At 41.3% G+C, this 18640-nt stretch overlaps 2 protein-coding genes across 5 annotated transcripts; both read right to left on the reverse strand.

The window, feature by feature from the left end:
- Nucleotides 1-415: 415 nt before the first annotated feature.
- LOC148657656 (retinol dehydrogenase 12) lies at nucleotides 416-11317 on the reverse strand. Of its 2 annotated transcripts, none has more exons than XM_088644176.1 (7): nucleotides 11201-11317; nucleotides 7188-7303; nucleotides 5552-5707; nucleotides 5051-5155; nucleotides 3490-3699; nucleotides 1222-1408; nucleotides 416-779 (listed from the first exon to the last, which is right to left on the reverse strand). In XM_088644176.1, exons 2-7 carry the CDS (start codon nucleotides 7297-7299, stop codon nucleotides 677-679), a joined length of 873 nt encoding a protein of 290 aa, XP_088500302.1. In that variant the 5' UTR covers nucleotides 7300-7303; nucleotides 11201-11317; the 3' UTR covers nucleotides 416-676. The 2 variants fall into 2 exon arrangements, with proteins under 2 accessions (XP_088500302.1, XP_088500301.1); XM_088644175.1 differs by lacking the exon at nucleotides 11201-11317 and adding an exon at nucleotides 8023-10667.
- Nucleotides 10886-18531, reverse strand: LOC148657657 (uncharacterized). 3 transcript variants are annotated; one of them, XM_088644179.1, is made up of 5 exons: nucleotides 15705-18531; nucleotides 14226-14356; nucleotides 13629-13854; nucleotides 11706-11812; nucleotides 10886-11327 (listed from the first exon to the last, which is right to left on the reverse strand). In XM_088644179.1, the coding sequence occupies exons 1-5, from the start codon at nucleotides 15718-15720 to the stop codon at nucleotides 11094-11096; spliced, it is 714 nt and encodes a 237-aa protein (XP_088500305.1). In that variant the 5' UTR covers nucleotides 15721-18531; the 3' UTR covers nucleotides 10886-11093. The 3 variants fall into 3 exon arrangements, with proteins under 3 accessions (XP_088500305.1, XP_088500304.1, XP_088500306.1); XM_088644178.1 differs by lacking the exon at nucleotides 15705-18531 and adding an exon at nucleotides 14665-15686; XM_088644180.1 differs by lacking the exon at nucleotides 15705-18531 and having other exon boundaries at nucleotides 14226-14657.
- Nucleotides 18532-18640: the final 109 nt, after the last annotated feature.

Below are 18640 nucleotides of genomic sequence, written 5' to 3' on the forward strand. Positions count from 1 at the left end.
CACTGTACAGCTCCAGATGCTTTTGGCAGGGGAAGAGTTATATTCATATGATCGTTTAATACATCTCTTCTACTACAGGAAAAACAGGACCTTTTCTGTTAAACTTCTCTGTATATACTGTAGGTAGAAGAATATAAACAATATAATCATACACTGTGGAAAAACAGGTCCATCAGCCTAACTCCTTAAATATTGTGACTCATTCAGGTGTCTTCCTGGTCAAAGGGTTATAAATATTTTTCTTGTCTTTATAAATGTGTCTTTCTACAGCAGGTACAGTTAGGTGGATAGAGCATTACACCACAGCATGGAGTTACTGATCGATTCTGTTTTTCCGCTGGTATTCTGTATTTTTTCATGTAGCAGCGTACACTTCGTTTCGTGTTCTGACACATTTCATCACAGCCCACGGGTGTGTGGGTTTCTTCAGCAAAATTTATTTCCAGAGACAGTGGGCACAAAACACTTCACGCCATACTGGTGCACAGAAAGGAAACATTATCATGCATTTACAGTCTTCTTTTACTAAGACAAATATTGGCTGTTGGCAGCCATTCATTCTCATCAGAAACTAAAAACATTTGTAACGCCCGTCAGGGCTCTAGTGAAGAAATATGGGGCGCGCATGAAGAGCACTTCAGGGGTTCTTTGGCAGCTGTCCTGACAGTGATCTGCCTTATTTCCACCTTATTCCCAACAGACAGCAGCTGATGCCCCACAGCTTGTTAGCGGTCTGGTCATCACAGGCAGCTCTGGAGCAGATAGCTGGGGCACAGTTCCTAACCCAGACACGAAAGACAGGAGTTATTCTGGACATACATGTACAGCATATCACGTAAACAAACTGTAATTTCCGTCTCCAAAATATCTCTCTACAAGCCATTTATGTAGGTCTATCTTGCAATATCTAGAATATTTTATTTTCATTTTCAAGTATTATTCAAGTGCATATAAGAGCATTCCTTGATTAACATATTAAAAGTTCATCTCCCATTTCCCATATCTTTTACATATTGATTCCTTCATTAAGAAGGCGTAAAGCAAATTATTTCTAACTAGTACTGTTGGTCTGAAACTATTACTGTATAATAAGTACTGTGCACTCCAAATAGAGGGATTTATATTAACCTGCATCAATATATAGTATTTTGAACTGATACCATTTACCATTTATGTGTCTCATAAAAACATTTCTTTATTATGTTATTGGTGTGATCTCACCTGTAATAGCCTCCTGACTCCAGATCCGGAGTTAAAACACAATACAGGGTAGTGTAGGCTCCTTGTGCTGGTGTTTTGATGAGGAAGCTAAATGCTTTTATAAAAACCCGGAAAAAGGTTTTCATGTGTCGGATAGCATCCGTGTAAACTATCCCAGGATCAACAGCGTACACTGTCACCCCAGTGCCTGAAAGCAGAGTGATGCAGAAAGCTATGAGCTCTCGGGTTATGTGAAGCCACAGCACAGTTCAGCAAAGGTTTGAAATTTAATAAAAGTTTTAATTTGCTACAAAAAAGGCCATTTCCAGGGAACACACATCTGTCCTCACCTTCCAGGTGCTCTGAAATGTCACATACATTCTGTAACCAGTGTCTCTCCAGGGCACAGAAATACAATTCTACACCAATATCGAAAAATACCTTTTTACAGAAAGTGTCAAGATTCTCACAAGTGAGAATCGGCTGATTTGGACTGGATGAGAGGTCCATCAGACCTCAAGATACATTATGAACAGAAAAATGTTTGGGGTAGGTAGAATCCATTTATTCAAATGGTCATAAAATTCCCACTGAAGCCAGAACCTGGACAGTAAGTGGCTTCTAGTAGCTTCAGATCAGATCAGATACATGTCCTGTGACTGGTACTGTATGTCTGACAAGCCCTGATAAATCGCATACTGGACAGCAGCTGCATTATCAACATGGCCTCAAGTGTACTGTTGCCAAAGGATTAAGGATTCTTATGAATAAAGGTATTGTTTTTTACAATACATATTAATATTTACATATTATTTGGTAGTTAGGAGTAAATTAATACACTTATCCAATTCAGCCATTTCTTGAAAGAAGCCAGGATATCACTATTTACTCCAACTTGTTTATAGGCACCCACAACACTATGCTTGAAATTATGGCAAAAAATACATGCATTCCTGTTTGATTCCTGAACCAATTAATTCTTAATGGTAATAAATCTATTTTTATATTTTTTTAGATCTTTTTTAACTCGACTGTATGAGACTCAACTGACTCTGGAAGCACAGCTGTGCCATCGGGTTCAAGATGTAACCCACTATCACATGCTCGATTCTCAGCTCTCCATGTGCGCAGATAAACATGTGCAAAGCCAATGAAGGCAGAAATCTCCCACCACCACCAAGAGCTGGGACAGTTCAGAGAGTCTCTGGAATCGACTCTGCTGTCGTACAAAATGAGACCGTGACCATACTGTATGTGTGAAGTCGCAGACTCTCTTGAATTCAGAGAGATTCACAGGCTACTGATGGGATTATCATGACTAAGATTTATTAGAGAATTACAGCTTTGAAGAAGCTGAAAGAACTCCTTCTAGGCAATTCTTTTACACGCGAGTTAAATTATGAATTGTTATGCCCCGACATTAAAGTTAGGTTCTTGCCACTATGCAATAACTTGTTGATCCAACCAAGTAGCTGAAGATTTGATTGATAACTGTCAATGCATTGACAGGTTGTAGACAAAAACATCTACCCTGCAGCAGCGAGTTACTTTGTTGGTTCCTGCGAAAACCATTTGCTGGTGACACTATTTATCTATTTCTGTTCATTGCGTTTAGTGGAATATAGGTATGTCAAATGTATATACCCATGTCTGAAATTTCTGTTGAGGATGCATCTCAAACTGATTACATTATTCCTTAAGAATATTAATTCCCTTAAGTCATTTTGCTGTAAGTGGCATTATTTAGGAACATAACCTGGACGCTCTGTACAATGACACACCTGAAGAAGGCTCCACGGCCGAAACGTTGTGCTTTCTTTCTTCTCTTTTCAGCATGGAATAAACCTATTACTTGTTCCTCTGTACAATGCTTGCTTAGATAGAAGTGAAACACATATTCTTTCTAATTTATGCTCCCTGACATGACTCTATTCCATTAATTCTTGTGGGAAAACCCACCTGCTCTATAGTAAGTCACATATGCAACACAAATTCTTTCTGGCCCAAACCCCCATATTTCCATTGTTTTTATTCCCCTTTATATGTCGTTTCGCCACACGTCACAACATTCTAGTCCTTAACTCTGACGTGTAACAGAGATCGACTGTTAAGCACTCTAGGTGCTTGTGACCTTATCACAGCTTTTCAGACCTCAGTGTATTTTTGCTCTCCTTCCCCTGAAGAGAATAATGAAACATCAAACAATTCAGCCTCTGTGACAGGAGTGGGCACACCTGCTTGGAGGGGGAGGGGCTCGGGAAATAATCGATTAGAAGTGACGGCTCTCACCTTGCAGCCTGCTGGCCAGCTCCCGAGTGAACAGGACGTTGGCCAGCTTGCTCTGCACATAGGCCTTGACCGGGTGGTAACTCCTCTCGCTGTTCACGTCGTCAAACTGAATCCGGCCCATGGAGTGCGTGCTCGAGGACACATTGATGACTCTGGACGGAGCAGACTGCTTTAAGAGGTCAAGCAGTAAATAGGTGAGGAAAAAGTGCCCTACAAAAAAGATTGCAAGCATCAGCTCCCAGAGAAAGAGTTTTGCATTACAAGAAAAAACAGTCCTCCTGCCCCCTGAGATCCTCTTCTGTTTTGAATGGCCGACTTTGGACTGCCATGAAGGAACTGTCCGGTTCAATTTAGTGACCATCTTTAAGGGTGACCTTTAAGGAATGAGCGGCTTGCTTTCAAAATAAACTTCCCTGCATGTGTCATGATCGCCATCCCTCCTCTAGAGGGCGCTCCTACCTTTTCTGTGTGTTCCCCAGCCTTATTTCCCCCAGCTGTTTCCTATCCCCGTTTTCCTATTTAAGCCCGGCATCTCCGTAGTTCTGGGCTCAGCTTTGGAAGACGGATGTCTGAAGGCCCGCCTCTCCTCCGGGCTCAGGAGCAGTCCGAGGTCGAGGCCTCTTCCCCAGACGTCCTGACCTTCTGAGTCCAGGGCTCGGAGCGCCTAGTCCCGTTATGGTTTTAAGCTTTCGTATTCCTAGTTCCCTGATCCCTTTCTTTGTCTCTGATGGATCTCCCGGCACCTGGACCTTGGACAGCACCCTGATTCCCCCCTTTGGACCTCCTTTCGGACTCGTTCGCCTGCTGTCCCCCAATTGTCTTCATCGCCCCCGTCTGCCATCCCGTCCATTCCTCTTCGTGTCTTCCCTGACGTCCTTCTCCAGACACTTCCGGATTCTACCGTCCCTCATAGGGTCTTTAACAACGCACTTCATGGGAGTCAGGACCGGCTCCCGTGACAGCATGCTCAAGAGTCCTTTCAGTACCCGTCATTGTCTAAGAAGCTCTTCACTGCTTTTACCGAAATAAAGAATATTTCAATAACTAAAATAGATGTACTCACTGCCACAGCCCCATCTACTGTGGCTAACTGTAAAGCTTCTCAGGGCTTCCCCCTCACCTGGAATAAGTGGCCCAAGCTCCAGGGTTATAACACCGCAATCCAGGAAATGAATCAACACATAACAGAACATAAATGTCTTTCAAACGCTGTGATTAATTATATTGATTCTAAGGTAGGCCATCAGATCAAGACATTAATAATGCAGGATGAACTGATTCTGAGAGAAGGTGTTATGATATACACCCATCTGGAGCACAGAAGCCTGATCTCATGGGTACATCAGAACTAGAGATCAGACATAGAGGTTCTTCAAAGTAGAAACAGCAGCAAACATAAAGGGTGAGTTTCATAAGCAAAGATTTTGCTATAGCCCTAGACATACAGTATTTAACCTAAATAATAACGTGGTCCAAAATTAGTGCTAATCAAGGTCTGTGAAGCCACTGGAAACAGTCCTTAGCTGTTTGAATTACTCTAATTTAAATATACTGTACATACCTAAGTGATTGACTCCAAATTGCATTTCATAACCATCTGTTGTAGTTGCATATGGGCACATGGCGACTCCTGCATTGTTAATCAAAAAGTGTAGTGACTTCTCCGCTGACAGAGAACAGAAAAAAAACAGGAATTTGAACACACACGGTCATCAAGACTGCTCTAGTTTCAGGACCACCATTTCTATTACCATCGGTCAGTCACAAAACATCTCCTGTTTTGATTACTGCTATTTGTGCATTTACTGTTCCATAAATATGATTTATAATGGCTTCAAGTGGGGACTGAATAAATTGCCTCATGCATTACAAATAATTCCCCTGCTTTAAAATCCTCGTCAATAATCACTGTGACGTAGTTACTGTTGCAGCCTGATGTTTATAACTTGCTAAAACATGTCCCGTACTGATCTGCCATATTTCCGTTTTAATTGTCTAAATTACAAATAGCGGACATCTAAGACTTAACAGTAAAATATACACGCTGATGTTCAGCACTTACAGTTATAGATTTGCTCTGCAAATTCACATATGGACTTGGTGTCCGAGAGGTCCAGTCTGCAAGGAATGACACTGTTGCTCCCAGTGTCCTTAATGATCTCATTGGCTGCGACTTTAGCTTTGTCCATGTCTCTGCACGCCAAGATAACCCGTGCTCCTGTGAAGAACAGGAAATGGAATCTGGGTTAAAGGTCGCAGTAATTTAATCGTTCCTGTTAAAATGCTGTATGGTGTATCATTACTCCTGGTTTATAAGGGAAGGAACTTTTACTAAGGAAGGTTAATTGTCGAAAAACAGTCCAAAAACAATAAAAAATAATCTGAAGTGCCATTGTGTTCCAAGACACAGGACAAGTATGTGAAAATATTCTCCTAGATTTCTTTTGATTGATGGTTTATTTTCTACAAGCGAATCAGTGCGTTTGAAATTCATAATGGAGGCAGTAAGGCTGGAGTTAACTGGGATTGTCTGCTCCCTGATCTGTCAGCCTCAAAGAGCTGAGGCTCTCTGGGCAAAACAACAGATCTCTGTGTCACAAGAATTTACCCAGAGAAAAGGTCACATAAGTTCAGATCCGATATCGCAAGCCAACGCCAGGAACATTTACTGCGCAGAACTGCGCAGATTAAATTTGCATTTGTGTGATTCTCCCCTAAAATCCATGTCCTACTACAGGAGTGATGTCACTCCCTCTGAAATCAAGACAGTGCAAAACTCAGACGGGGAGCCGGTCTTGTTGCTGGTGTGAAGGAAGCTTGCCAGCGCTCGGGTCTGAAGCCTGGCACTGGGCACTGGGGTTACTGCACTGGTCACACTAATACTCTCAAATAATATGAAGCAGGGGAGCCCATCTCTCTCTTGGGGTCACAGGACACACATGGGGTGTCAGAAAGACTCTTTGAGACACGTCTCAAAGTAAGTCAGACAGCTTTGGTAGATAATGTTGAAATAGATGAACTCATGGTCAGCGTTCTTAGGTGCTGGTTTCAGATGATTCCACAGAGCTTATGAAAATTGTTGGTCTACTGCTACAGGCAGGTCCCCATTCCAGATAGCACTGTTTTCAAGCACTATATAGGATCTGAATAAGTGAGTGTAGAGCAAAGGAGTCCTATTGTTCTGCCCTTTCCAATCCATACTTTACCCCATGGAGACGTGGGTGAAAACGAAAGATCTCGATAAGCATCACGAGAAGTGAAAATGTGAGTGTCTCTCATGAGATCTGTCAGACTGCCACCCCCCTCCTTTCTGACCATGGAGGGGAAAGCGAGGGGAGGATCGAAGAGCTAGGTTTCGAAGAACACCCGGATGTACAGTAAATACGGCCCATCCATTTCCTAACTGCTAACTTTCCGATTCAGGATTGCGGAAGAGCCGGAGCCTGTCCTGGGAAGGATCGGGTGCGAGGCAGGATGCAGCCCGGACAGGACGCCAGTCCGTCACAGAGCTCAAACACACACAGACACTCAGACACTCACACCAGCGCCAAACTTCCCAGAAGCCGAATGCCAATAGCCCTGCGTTCTAAGTTTAGTGACGAGCTGATTTTAATCCTAAGAGTACGAAACATGTGGGTTAGAAACCATGGAGACGATCGAGTGCTGTGTCACAGCCCCTGACATGACGTGACACCCACCCCTCCTGGCCAGGTCTCTTGCCGTTTCCTTCCCAATGCCGGAGTTGGCACCCGTGACGATGGCCATCTTCCCATCCAGCCTGGCGTCGGAAGACCAGCTCTGGGACATCATTCCTCTAAAACAAAAAAAAGACCAAACTAAGCGGAAGGCAATTCAGTGCATCGCCAGGACCTTTTAGACACCCAGGAAACACAGTGAAATCAAATCTTAGACCTGGATCACAGGATCTTTCCATCCATATGGGTGACAGTCTGCCGGGACATTCCCGCAACAAGAAATGTGTTTTGCCAGCTGCAGAGGAACGATCGATTACATTTCAGGCAGCACGTCGAAACGACGGGATGTCTGAATTTCATAAATTCGTAGAGGGTGAATTAGAATCATAAATCCCATTTGAATTTTAGTAGCTGAAAGTAAATTTTAAAATGTGCCCTAAACAGAAACTTAATTAGCTTGTGATTAAGAACTTGGCTGAAGCCAACTCAAGCACTCCTCTCCCAGGACCTGGGCTGTGGACTTCAGAACTTTTGTCTCACACCTTGTTGCTCCAAAGACTATTAAATCCTATAAAACAATGAAAGCAGACCTCAAACATTGCCATGGATACAACTGATTATAGAAGCAGTGTCTCCATATTTGAAACCGAGTTTCTTGTTAGTTTCTGAAGTCACTTTCTTCTTGACAGGCTCACGATGAGATTTCTCCCTGTGTCTCATACAGTATTCAGTACTGTACTCATACTGCTCAGTCTATCAGTTACTTGGGTTAAAAATTTTCATGTAGTCAAGTTAGTTACATAGATATTTACACGGTGTCTTAAGGAAATCCTCTTACCTGAAAACACTATCTCTGTACCTCTGCAAACCCAGCTGCCACAGTGGGGCTACAGCGTCTTCAGCAGAGCTAGGGCTGCTCATGGTTGTGCTTTTATAGTGCTCCTCAGGAAAATAGAGAAGTAATATGTGCAGATGAGGTGCGTAAAACAGGGAGCATCTGACTTTTCTCTGAGCGGCAGGCTTGGATGTTGTGGTCAGGCATAACTCGTTAACACCCCTCTCCCTTTTGCTCAAGAGAAGGCATGCCAGGCCATGATGAGGGAGAATAAAAGCCTCTTTCAGATGAGGAAAATTGTAACTAATTATCACATGCAGAGTGTTGTTTGCCCATCGAACTGGGCAACCCACAAAACGTAAGTGCAACAGAACGATTTTTCCTGCAGAGCCGTTGCGCTCAATAGTCCCTTTGTTGATGTTGGGCCTTTCCTTTTCTTCAGAGCAAACCACTGTATCACAGAGCCCCCACTTTCTAGGGTGAAGGTTGTAGGAGGCTTTATCACGGTGTTCGATGATAAACATTAGTAAAGCTCATTCGTCTTCACTATAACTCCTAGATTCACGGATATCTTTTTGCCCAGAAGCACATGGCTGTTTTCTCCTATTTCAACCTGCAGGCATTGAAGGGAAAGCGGTCTGGGAGTCTAAGCGATGTTATGTGTCCTCCTTTCACTTGGAAGCAGATACAGCTGGGGTGGACAAGTGTGCCGCCTATCGCATCACTTCAAGATGCTTGACCACAGTTCTATTCTAATTCTTGCAGCGACCTATAAGCAGTATTCACAGGGGGAAAGTAGACTATAATCTTCACTCTGATCCCTATGTTCCTACTGCTGTACTACGAACAACACCCACCTTCAGATGGACTGCCGTGTTTCTAAAACCGTGAACATTACTTGCATATACCTGTGCGTAAGTGTGGACGTCTCTTGTGCTGAAGATCAGGAATGGACAATATTTTAACCTGTCATTGTTTTACTGTTAATTCAATCCAAGACAATACATAGATAATATTCTGATTTTATCTTAAGGCAAGATTTTAAATGGCTGGAAAAAATGTATATATAGATGCACATTGTTGAAGCTTTCAAGACCAAATTAAGACAACAGATGAAAGTGCATTATTTCACAGCTTTAACTGTATCTTTAGTGAATTCACTGTTTTAGTGGTGATTATTTAGCAGTTAACTACATAATCTATCACATAGTGAGAGAAGGCAATACCAATCATAAACATACTGTATATAAAGTGTGATAAGTGAAGTGAGATTAGTTATTAAATGATTTGTTGAGTCTTAGTGTGCCCGATGTACTGTTGTGTTCTATTGAAGGGAGGACAGAATCGAGTTTGTGCTTGAGTGTTAATTGTAATTGGATAGATGATCTGTTAAGGCACGTGAAGTTTCACATAGGTTGCAACGTAACAGTGTTAACCACATTGCAGACCTACTGTGCCTTGCAAGTGTATTGAAACCCTTGAACAGTTTTCACACTTTGTTGCTTTAGATCCGGAAGTCATAACAATTCATTCAAAGAAAGGAAAGAGGAAAAAAAAAGTCAGAAGTATTCAAACCATTTGTTGTATATAATTTAGGTGCTCAGAATTACCTTAACAAGACAATAATTATAATAATTGCACTACACGTTATTTCTGAATAAAAACTGTAAGGTCGCTCAGTTGGACATGAATTTAAACCAAAGATTCAACCATAAACACCAAGGGGCCTCACGGTTTAAGCGAGATACAGCCTAGATCAGCCAGACATTGAGGAAACTGGTTAGGGATGCTACCGAGAACAATGCCGAAAGAGTTACAGAGAGAAAATGTGCATGAGCCAACACTATTCCAGTCACTCCACACAGCTGGCCTGTGTGACAGTAAAAAGCTGATTTTAGTGATGCTGCCAACATGTGTCAAAATATTTTGTGGTAATATAAGACATAATTGAAATGTTTTGGTCTAAGTGCAAAGTGTTACATCTATCACAAAACCAGCATAGTGCATCACTCAGTCAACCCCATTCCTACTGTCAAGTACATCAAGTGATAGTTCTGTTTTTCACCCGCAGGGACTGCAAAATGTATCAAGGCTCGTCTCATCAATAAAACTGGGACAAAAATGCATCTTTTAGCAGGACAATGACCCAAAGCACAAGGCCAAAGCTACTTTGAAGTGGCTTAAGAATAAGAAAGGGAAGGCCCTTGAGTGACACAAAGTCTTGACTTGGATCCTCTTGAGAATGTGTGGAAAGACTAGAAAACCGCTGAGAACTACTCTGGGAACTCCAGAGGCTGAGCAAATCTGGCAGGTAGAATAGGCAAAAGTTGGTGCTTCTACCACGTTCACAAGTCGGAATGCAATCAACATGTATACTGTTTAGCTTTTACTGATATACAGTATACTACAAACTTTCAGTCTTCAGTTCAAGCACTCAGGCTTTGAATAAAATATTAAGCTTAAACGTTAGGCATCATTTTGCAATTTAACAAAACGCCACACATAGTCCCAATACTTTTGCTAGTCTTCGTCTTGCACTTTAGCACCCGTAATAAAACAATTTATGAATGAGACCCTGCCTGTTAAATTTATTTTAAGTAATCTTGTGCAGCAAGCTTTTAAATATACAGGAAACCAGTCATCAATGAGAACACTTTCTTCACTTACATCGGCTCTTGACAGTGTACGGTATTTAAATGAGGACCTAAAGCTCTTGGGGGAAAGTGGATGCTGTAGTGTGATTGTTTACGATCCCTTTGTATCCATTTCCCTGTGAATTGGAATCGGAACACGGGCAGTCAGAAAGCACCTGGACGCTTGTCAGTCAGTAAAAAAAATTAATGTATAAAAGATCTGGAAACACAACCTCAAGTTCAGTTTTATTTTTATAGATCAAAGTGAAGGTCATAAAAGAAAAGACAAAATATTCTCCCTGTACTCCAATATTGTTCAAATGGTCATAATACAACTATCTGATCTACATCACAGAAATAGGAACCATACAGACAGCCATCACTGCACAACATGGACAAGTTTGTCTATCCCAAACATTCTCTTGCTAGCAGCATGATCATTCACCATCTCCTTGAAAGGAAGTCGGGACAAAACGAAAGCCATACGTTTTTGGGGTCAGCATTTTTTTGGAATAATGTTAAATCATTCTCAGTGATTAAATAATCACCTTGCTTGAGCCCCCCTCCAAGAAAGACTGGTGAATCTGTAGGACCTGAAATGCAACCTTTCTCATCTCCCTCGAGGTAAACGAGACTCCTCTTCACCAGAAAGAAACGCCGACTGAAGCTGCATCTCTGAAAAGAAATCCACAAGTTCTGTAATAGTACTCTAATAGTTCTGTAATAATACTGTAATAGTTCTGTAATAGATCTGCATCACATCTGTAATAAGTGGGAAGTACTAAAGACTTGTTTTGACAACTTCATTTATTGGAACACAACCCATTTATATGTCACATTTGTATTCATGATTTCTATTTTACTTTTGAACTAACTTTAGAAGTAACTGAATTTCTAAGGCAGTCAGAAAAGCAACAATAAAACTTACTGACTTTTTGGCAAGTCTGTAGTCTGTGCTTCCACAACACAGATATGGCCTCTTAGCACTGGGCTGCTCTTATTAAAAGCTAAAAGCTTGTTTTGGAAAAAGTGACGCAAAACACTCATACTCACATAAACCACATAAACAATAATCACAGAAGGAAATAACGCCAGCAATTTGTAGTCTGTCTGCAAAAATATCTTCATATCCTGGAATATGTCCGCCAAAGTAGAACAGCCTGTGATTAGCAGAAATAAAAACATTATAATGAGGAACTTTTACTAGCAATGTTTGTGGAGTTTAATTTGTGTATAAAACTACTTTTTAATGTTTTTCTCACATACAGTATGTATTCTGAAGGAATGTGAAATACCACTGAGACTGTACCTAATGCGATCTAATTTTCATTGCAAATTAGTGAGTCTTCAAATTTCTATTGAGGTTTCTGTAAATGTTTTACAAAAGAAAAAAATAATAATACCTTGCACTGAAAGCTACAGAATTCAGCCAAAACAATGAAGAAGTCTCAGTAAGATGCAGATCTGAACACAAACAGATGTAAAATGTATACAGTAAAATACAAAATAAATACGACACTCCTGTCTCATGGCTGTAACAGGATTTAACAGAACGGTGTGGTCCGAATCTCTGAATGCATTGGCTGGGAAAAGCATCAGTGATGCTAGAACGACGTGCTGATGAAAGCCACTTTCGCAGCACCATTCTGTTTTGTTCGAGCCTGCTGGCAGAACCAGGGTCATCCTGCTTGGCTTCCACTCTGTCCTTCGCCACTGCGCGCCAGGGCCTGGGACTGGGCACAGAGGAGCCCACAGCACAGCACGGGGGTCTGGTGGGGGGTGGGAGAGGGGGAGCCATACAGAGGCGCCCAGGGCCAGCATGGGCAGAGTCGGGAGCAGGAGTAGGAATGCCCACAGGAATGTCATGAAAGGAGGCCGGCCGGTGTTGTGGATAAGTGAGAATGTTATTGATAATTCAGCCACTTAAAATTGCCCTACATGAAACCACACAGTGCAATAACCCCCCAGAACTGTCCTCTAGTCTGGACCTCTCCTTTCGGTGCTGCAAACTCCAGCACTGTGGGAGCAGGTGCTGTGTCTCTCAGGGCAGGAGGAGTCCCTGTCCTGTTCCCAGTCCTTGTCCAGGTGGTCCTCATGCCGCCAGGTTTTTAATTCCAGCCCACCTTCATTAGATACTGTCATTGAAGCCTTACTTCATCTCATCTTCATCTTACTTCTTCATCTAAGAATTTGCTTCAATTGAACGCATTTTGTTTGTATTCAATCACAAAATACTTTGCTTCTACATTGTCCTCGAGCTACAAATTCTCACAATATCGAACACAGCACAATATACATATTGAGTGGATTAGGTTAACATCACCAGATTTCCATTAAATCAAATCAGATATAGCCGTCTCCCTTCTTCGTTACACAAAATCATTCAGCAAAGCTAAAAACTTGTTTTAAATATTTTTCAATAAATTGAGCTAGGCGATGTGAGTCTATGAATAAGAAGTACGTTTTGCAAGACGTTGTTTTTATTCAATAATTTGTGCCAAAATATCCAGGTGAAAAACGCAACAAAATCACTAATTATGAAGAACTTGTTCCTACAATTCTAAACCACATGTTAAATACTGCTTAATTTTTAATTCTAGGAAAACACTATCTTTTCAATGCATTAGGCTCCTCGTGTTTTGTTGCATTTTCTCGATGCGCTATTCTTGATGTTTAAGAAACCATGTGGCAGGTCCACGTGGCCTCTTCTAGAAGGCCGGGCAGGACTGCCACAGCCAGCCCTGTGGAAGGGGCTTTCACTCCTTCTGGAACACACCACATTGTATTTCGGGTTGAATACAATTTTCAGATTTTCAGGTGATTTCCAAGAAGAGGCACGAGGAGAAACCTAAGATACCTGCAAGACTGTTCTTTCTCTTTCTGAACACCGAACGGGCCTCCTTCCAAGGGGAAATCCACACAGAAAAACACCTGAGATGCGGAGCAATGGTTTGTGGGTGCAGAGGAGTACAGTACCTGTAACTGTTAGTCGGGTGTCTCCTTCCCTGTTCTGACGCCCCAGTGGCGCCCACAGTGTACACCTGTAGACACCGGGGTGCTGCTGGGTGAGGTTTCTCAGCTCAATTGTGAAACCGTCTCCAGTGGGAAACCCCACTGACTGTTTCAGGTCACTGTAGACACTGACCAAGTTGCTCTGAAGATTCCAGCGAACGATACCACTTAAGTGGCCTTGATCAGAAACCTATGGAAAAAACACAAAGCATCAGACTCGGAATTCAACACATACTTCACCAGCATGCGATTCACAAAAGAACGAGACGAAACCTCAACATTCAAATCACCCTGAAGCCTAGTCGATACGTCTTGTTTCGTTTTCTTAGAAAACATTTAATGTTAGTGAGCCCCAAGACTGTTAAAAAAAAGTACAAAAGTTTTAGCATAAGAAATCATTGCTTTAGGCATACTGTGGCTTTTTACAAAATTCAAGAGAAAAAGTATGATTTCAAAGAATGACCATAAGCAGATAATGATCCAGATACATTAGTTTGAAAACAGAAGGTGAATATCAGACCATATACAGTATGTAAAGTGAGGTTTTTTTTGCTTTCTTACCTTATACCAGCTTATAGCTCTGTACTGGACATCTTGTTCAGATTTTGCCGGACATGAGATTAAAACGTCTCCTCCACAATTAGCCGTTATCTCCATAGCTGCTTGGCCACACAACAAGACACACAAAAGAGCTGCACAAACAGGTGCGTTTTGTTATTGCTCTGTGACAAACGTGGTGCACTTAATGTCATTTAAAGACGGCAATGGTTTGGCAAGAACAGGTACTGTATATCAACACTGGATCACACTCTCAGAAATCCACAGATGAGAAAAAAGTTTCAGGATTTGTCGTTAGGTGGTGTAATCGCTAGCACACATGCTCCGAACACATGCTCCCGTCCTCTCTCGTCTTTCTTCTAGTTTAGGAGAAGTTCACGAGGAATAACACTCAAGAACTGGATGTGCCTGGGGATTGAGGCATAGTGAATCTGGGCTTTACCTGCCTCTGTGAGCCAAACTAAGGGACAGCTGCACAGGAGGAGGTCAGGTGGAGGAGGAGGGTGCGAGTTCAAAATCTGAAAGGAGAGGATTTGCATATGATATATGTATAGCTTTGAAAAATGGGAAGTATTATGATTTAGAACAGCTGTGGAGAAGGGCTCTACTATACTCACCCCTCCCGAAGGACTGTTAAATGCTACATGAGTGCAACTGCTTTGGAAAATGTTCCTGGGAAAATTTCCAACTGAAACAGTGCTCGAGTTGTCATTCTCGGCACTGTCAGCTGGTGTCTGGGCTGGTAGTAACTAGACTCGTGCATTCCGTTGTTTTCACAGTTCTTATTTCAAAAGAACTTATTTCAAAGTCCATTTTAAATTTGCTGAATCCCATAGCATGATTTTCACAGAAACACGCATAGTTTCAAAGAAGATTTTTTGTTGCCTTCAGTAAAAAAAAAAAAGAATTCCCCATCGTGAAGCAAACTTTAGTTCAAGATTTTCATGCAGCAGTTAGTGGAATCACAGGAGTTCAGACTGTTGCCATCTACTGAAGTTACATAGAGATTGATCTCTCACCGGTGTTTGGTCTGTCACTGGAGGTTTCTTCTTGGTTTCCATTATACAGAAGCAGTTTTTTCAGTCATGCTGTTAACAAACCGAACCTTCACCAATCTAAAATCAAGTGACTCAGAGACTCGGGATGATGATTGCCTGTATGATCATGATGATGGTTGAAGAATAATGCGGGCACTAAGAATCTGCCCCCCTGCTGGATCAGGAGATATGCTGGTGCCTGGACCATCAGAGTGTCCACTCAATAGGGCATCTACCTGACAATCATCGGGACGGAGCTGGACAGAGTGGACATCCAGCTGTGAGTCCATCTGTCCCAAATATCACAAGCCTCAGTGCCTGTTTCGCACTCTGGTTGGTCAATTTGTTAGGAGTAAAGGTTACTTTGTTTACTTTCAGGTACCGTTACTTTTAACAATGACACTAGCAGTTCAGTTGGTTTTAATAATTAAAACATAATACTTACAGCAAAGCAAGGACATCTTTAGCTACCCTCCTCACAGCTACAATGAAGAAAGTGAAAGTTTCATTTCTCTTACTAACGCGTCTCGTTTTGCTTGGTCAAAGAGAAACTTAATGGAGTGATTTGGCTTTGACGTTTGCAACAGCCATTACTTTTAGTTTCCAATCTCATCTCAACAATTCCTGTAAATAAGCAATTTTAATTAAGAGTTCATGCAAACGCAAGGAAAGAGCACTTGGTTTTGAAAGTTGACTCCAATCCGTGTTAGAACTGCCAACACACCCCGATGTACTTTGCCCTAAACCGCGAAATGCAGAATTTCAGAATTTCTAGATGCGTTCAGTGCACAATGTAACAGATTGTACATACACAGAAGTCATCATTGTAATTACATTAATTACACTAATTACATTGTAATTAGTAATTACGAGATAAGGGGGCGAATTTTTTCTTTCCCCTTGGTGGCAGCAATGCGCTTCCGTAATTCCAGAGTACTCGTCACACTGTTTTCCCAGCTTCTAAAAGAACATACATTTTTACCACTAGATGGCACCATAAACCTAAAAATCAATTTCATGATTATTTCAGTTCCCTCAGCTCGGAGCATTCTTGAGAGCTTGATACGCGCGCAGCATTCGCATTAGCTGAAATTCTTACACTAGTGCGCACAATACATTCAATCACTGTTGAAACACGTACAAGTAGCATTTAAACATTGTCAGAGACAGAATCTCCTAAAACCCACAGCCTGTGCGAATGGTTGAAAATCCCAAATCCCCAGACAGTTCTTCAATATGAGCACAAATCCATTACATCCCACATTAACATACTGTGTACTGTAAATTCCCCTCATAAAAGAAAGCAGAACGAATTTCTTCATCTCACCGTCAATACTTTCCTTTCAGCGCAAAGGCATTCAATGATTTTTAAAAGGTTATGGGACCTGGTTTCAAAATATTTAGCTACGTACCCCTCAATGCTTCCCAGGGTAGGAAAGTGTTTTGGAAATGGGGCCCTGCGTTTTTTGGCTTGTGTGAGAGGGACAGGGAGGGCGCCTGGCCTCACAGCCTGGAATTCTGTCGTACAGTTGTACAGTATGTACAGTATGTGTGCACATGGTATGAAAGTAGATAATCCGTAATGATGTTAAACAATATCCGGATATCTCACAACACTGTTATATTTTTCTCTGTGTGGAAACAACTGCAGGAACTGTGAGGCTATACTGTAGCAATGGTACATTTTATTTTAATTACAGGGAAACTGTTACAGTTAACAAGCAACTATTAACATACTATTGTAGGGGTGGTTGAAACTCTTTAGTCTTACGGCCCACCAAGAGCATGAAATTTTGTTTGTGTTTTGCTCTACTCATTTATTTTGATGTGGGTTTTGCATGTGTCCTGCAATTTCACAGCAAAGCAGGCCTGCAGCACAGAGCCTTGATCTATGGGCTGACTCACAAGCAGTTCACACAATAACACCATATAGTGCCTTGCAACAATATTCACCTCCTTCAAATGTTCAATTACAGACGATGCATGCATATTTTTAAAAAGTGAATACTTTTAATAATCGTACGGGTGAAAGGAATGAAACGTCAGCAAAAGCTAAAAAAAACTGTATTCACTCTTAAATACTTAAATGTGTATTTTGAATTTGAATTTCAAAAATACTGTATTTACTAACTATATGTATTTAACAGTGTATTTTAAGTTCAGTAGTTTACTGTTTTAGCCAGACTACAGAAAATGTCAAGGTATTTTCACAGTTACTTGGGTGTATGGGAAATTGTATGTATTCATGTACTAAAAAGTTCCTCCAAAACATAAGATTTCTTTAATTTATAAAAAAAATAAGATATTAAAATTAAAGCTCTTAAGAAACAAAACACAAAGACATGATCTACACTAATACATGTCAGTAAACTTTTACTTAAAATAAATGTCTACTTAGAATGATATTTCATAGTCACATGCATGCCAGAGACCAATCTGTCATTATTTCCTATGTACCTTAAAATAGTGTTTATATACACAATATACGGTATACCGTATGTATATATTTGTCTTCTTCTGCTGCAGTTCACATGAATTAAAAACTACTCGTCAAAGAATGGAAGTGCTCGCCTTGAAATATAACTCACTTCATTCTGATAACAAAGGACTCTCCTCCTGCATCGCTGATGTGATACCGACCTTTAACTCAGTAATTCAGTTAGATTTTAATAAATGTGATAGAGGGATGAAGGCATTAGAGGTTATTTGGGGTAATTCACTGGGAGAACAGCAGCCTGACTGTATGGATGAGGCCGAGTGGACTCACACACACTTCCCTGAGGAATGAGCCAGGGAGCTGCAGCAGGGGTGTGCGGGAGGGGTGTGAGAGAAACATGCACAGAAAAGGCCAGAGGGTGAGAGAGATACATGTATATATAGGATTGTGGAAGTAGGCAAGATTTGGATCTAAACATCCTCACAAACATCTGGTATACTGTACACCCCATTTAGTGACAACATCAACCTTCAGTACTCTATTCAAAAATCAATTGAGCAGGTCGGTTAGATTCTAATGAATGGTAATTAGAGGTTATTTTAAAGAACTCTCCTAGCTGAGAGAACAACAGTCTGACGAACCCTCTTCTCACTTCCCTGAGGAATGAGCCAGGGAGCTACAGCAGGTGTGTAGATGGAGTGGCAGGTGGGGCGTCAGAGAAACATGCAAAGAGAAGTCCAGAAAGCAAGAGATTGACAGATGTACATAGGAGAACTGAAATAGGATCTAACCTGCCTCCAGAACTTCTGTTGTTCATTTTATATATAGGTTTTTTCCATGATCTATTTTTGGCTCATTACAGAACATCACAAGAAAATGTTCAAAGATTTTTAAGAGGCAAAAATGTGGCAGCATTCTGTATTTGAACATAAGACTAAAAAAAA

This window comes from Lepisosteus platostomus, chromosome 8 (assembly GCF_059453375.1).
Source record: "Lepisosteus platostomus isolate fLepPlt1 chromosome 8, fLepPlt1.hap1, whole genome shotgun sequence".
Classification (NCBI taxonomy): Eukaryota; Metazoa; Chordata; class Actinopteri; order Semionotiformes; family Lepisosteidae; genus Lepisosteus; species Lepisosteus platostomus.

What these genes read in the sequence shown, in the direction of transcription:
- LOC148657656 (XM_088644175.1), bottom strand. Translation starts at nt 8,543, where the DNA reads ATGTTTATCATCGAACACCGTGATAAAGCCTCCTACAACCTTCACCCT. An exon ending in TACAGAGATAGTGTTTTCAG is followed by an intron (nt 7,304 to 8,022) that starts GTAAGAGGATTT and finishes TTTTTGTTTTAG; the next exon opens with AGGAATGATGTCCCAGAGCT. An exon ending in ATTTGGAGTCAATCACTTAG is followed by an intron (nt 3,700 to 5,050) that starts GTATGTACAGTA and finishes TCTTTTTTGTAG; the next exon opens with GGCACTTTTTCCTCACCTAT.
- LOC148657657 (XM_088644178.1), bottom strand. Translation starts at nt 14,761, where the DNA reads ATGCAAATCCTCTCCTTTCAGATTTTGAACTCGCACCCTCCTCCTCCA. An exon ending in AGTTTGGCTCACAGAGGCAG is followed by an intron (nt 14,357 to 14,664) that starts GTAAAGCCCAGA and finishes CTGTTTGTGCAG; the next exon opens with CTCTTTTGTGTGTCTTGTTG. An exon ending in CACCCGACTAACAGTTACAG is followed by an intron (nt 11,813 to 13,628) that starts GTACTGTACTCC and finishes TGCTAATCACAG; the next exon opens with GCTGTTCTACTTTGGCGGAC.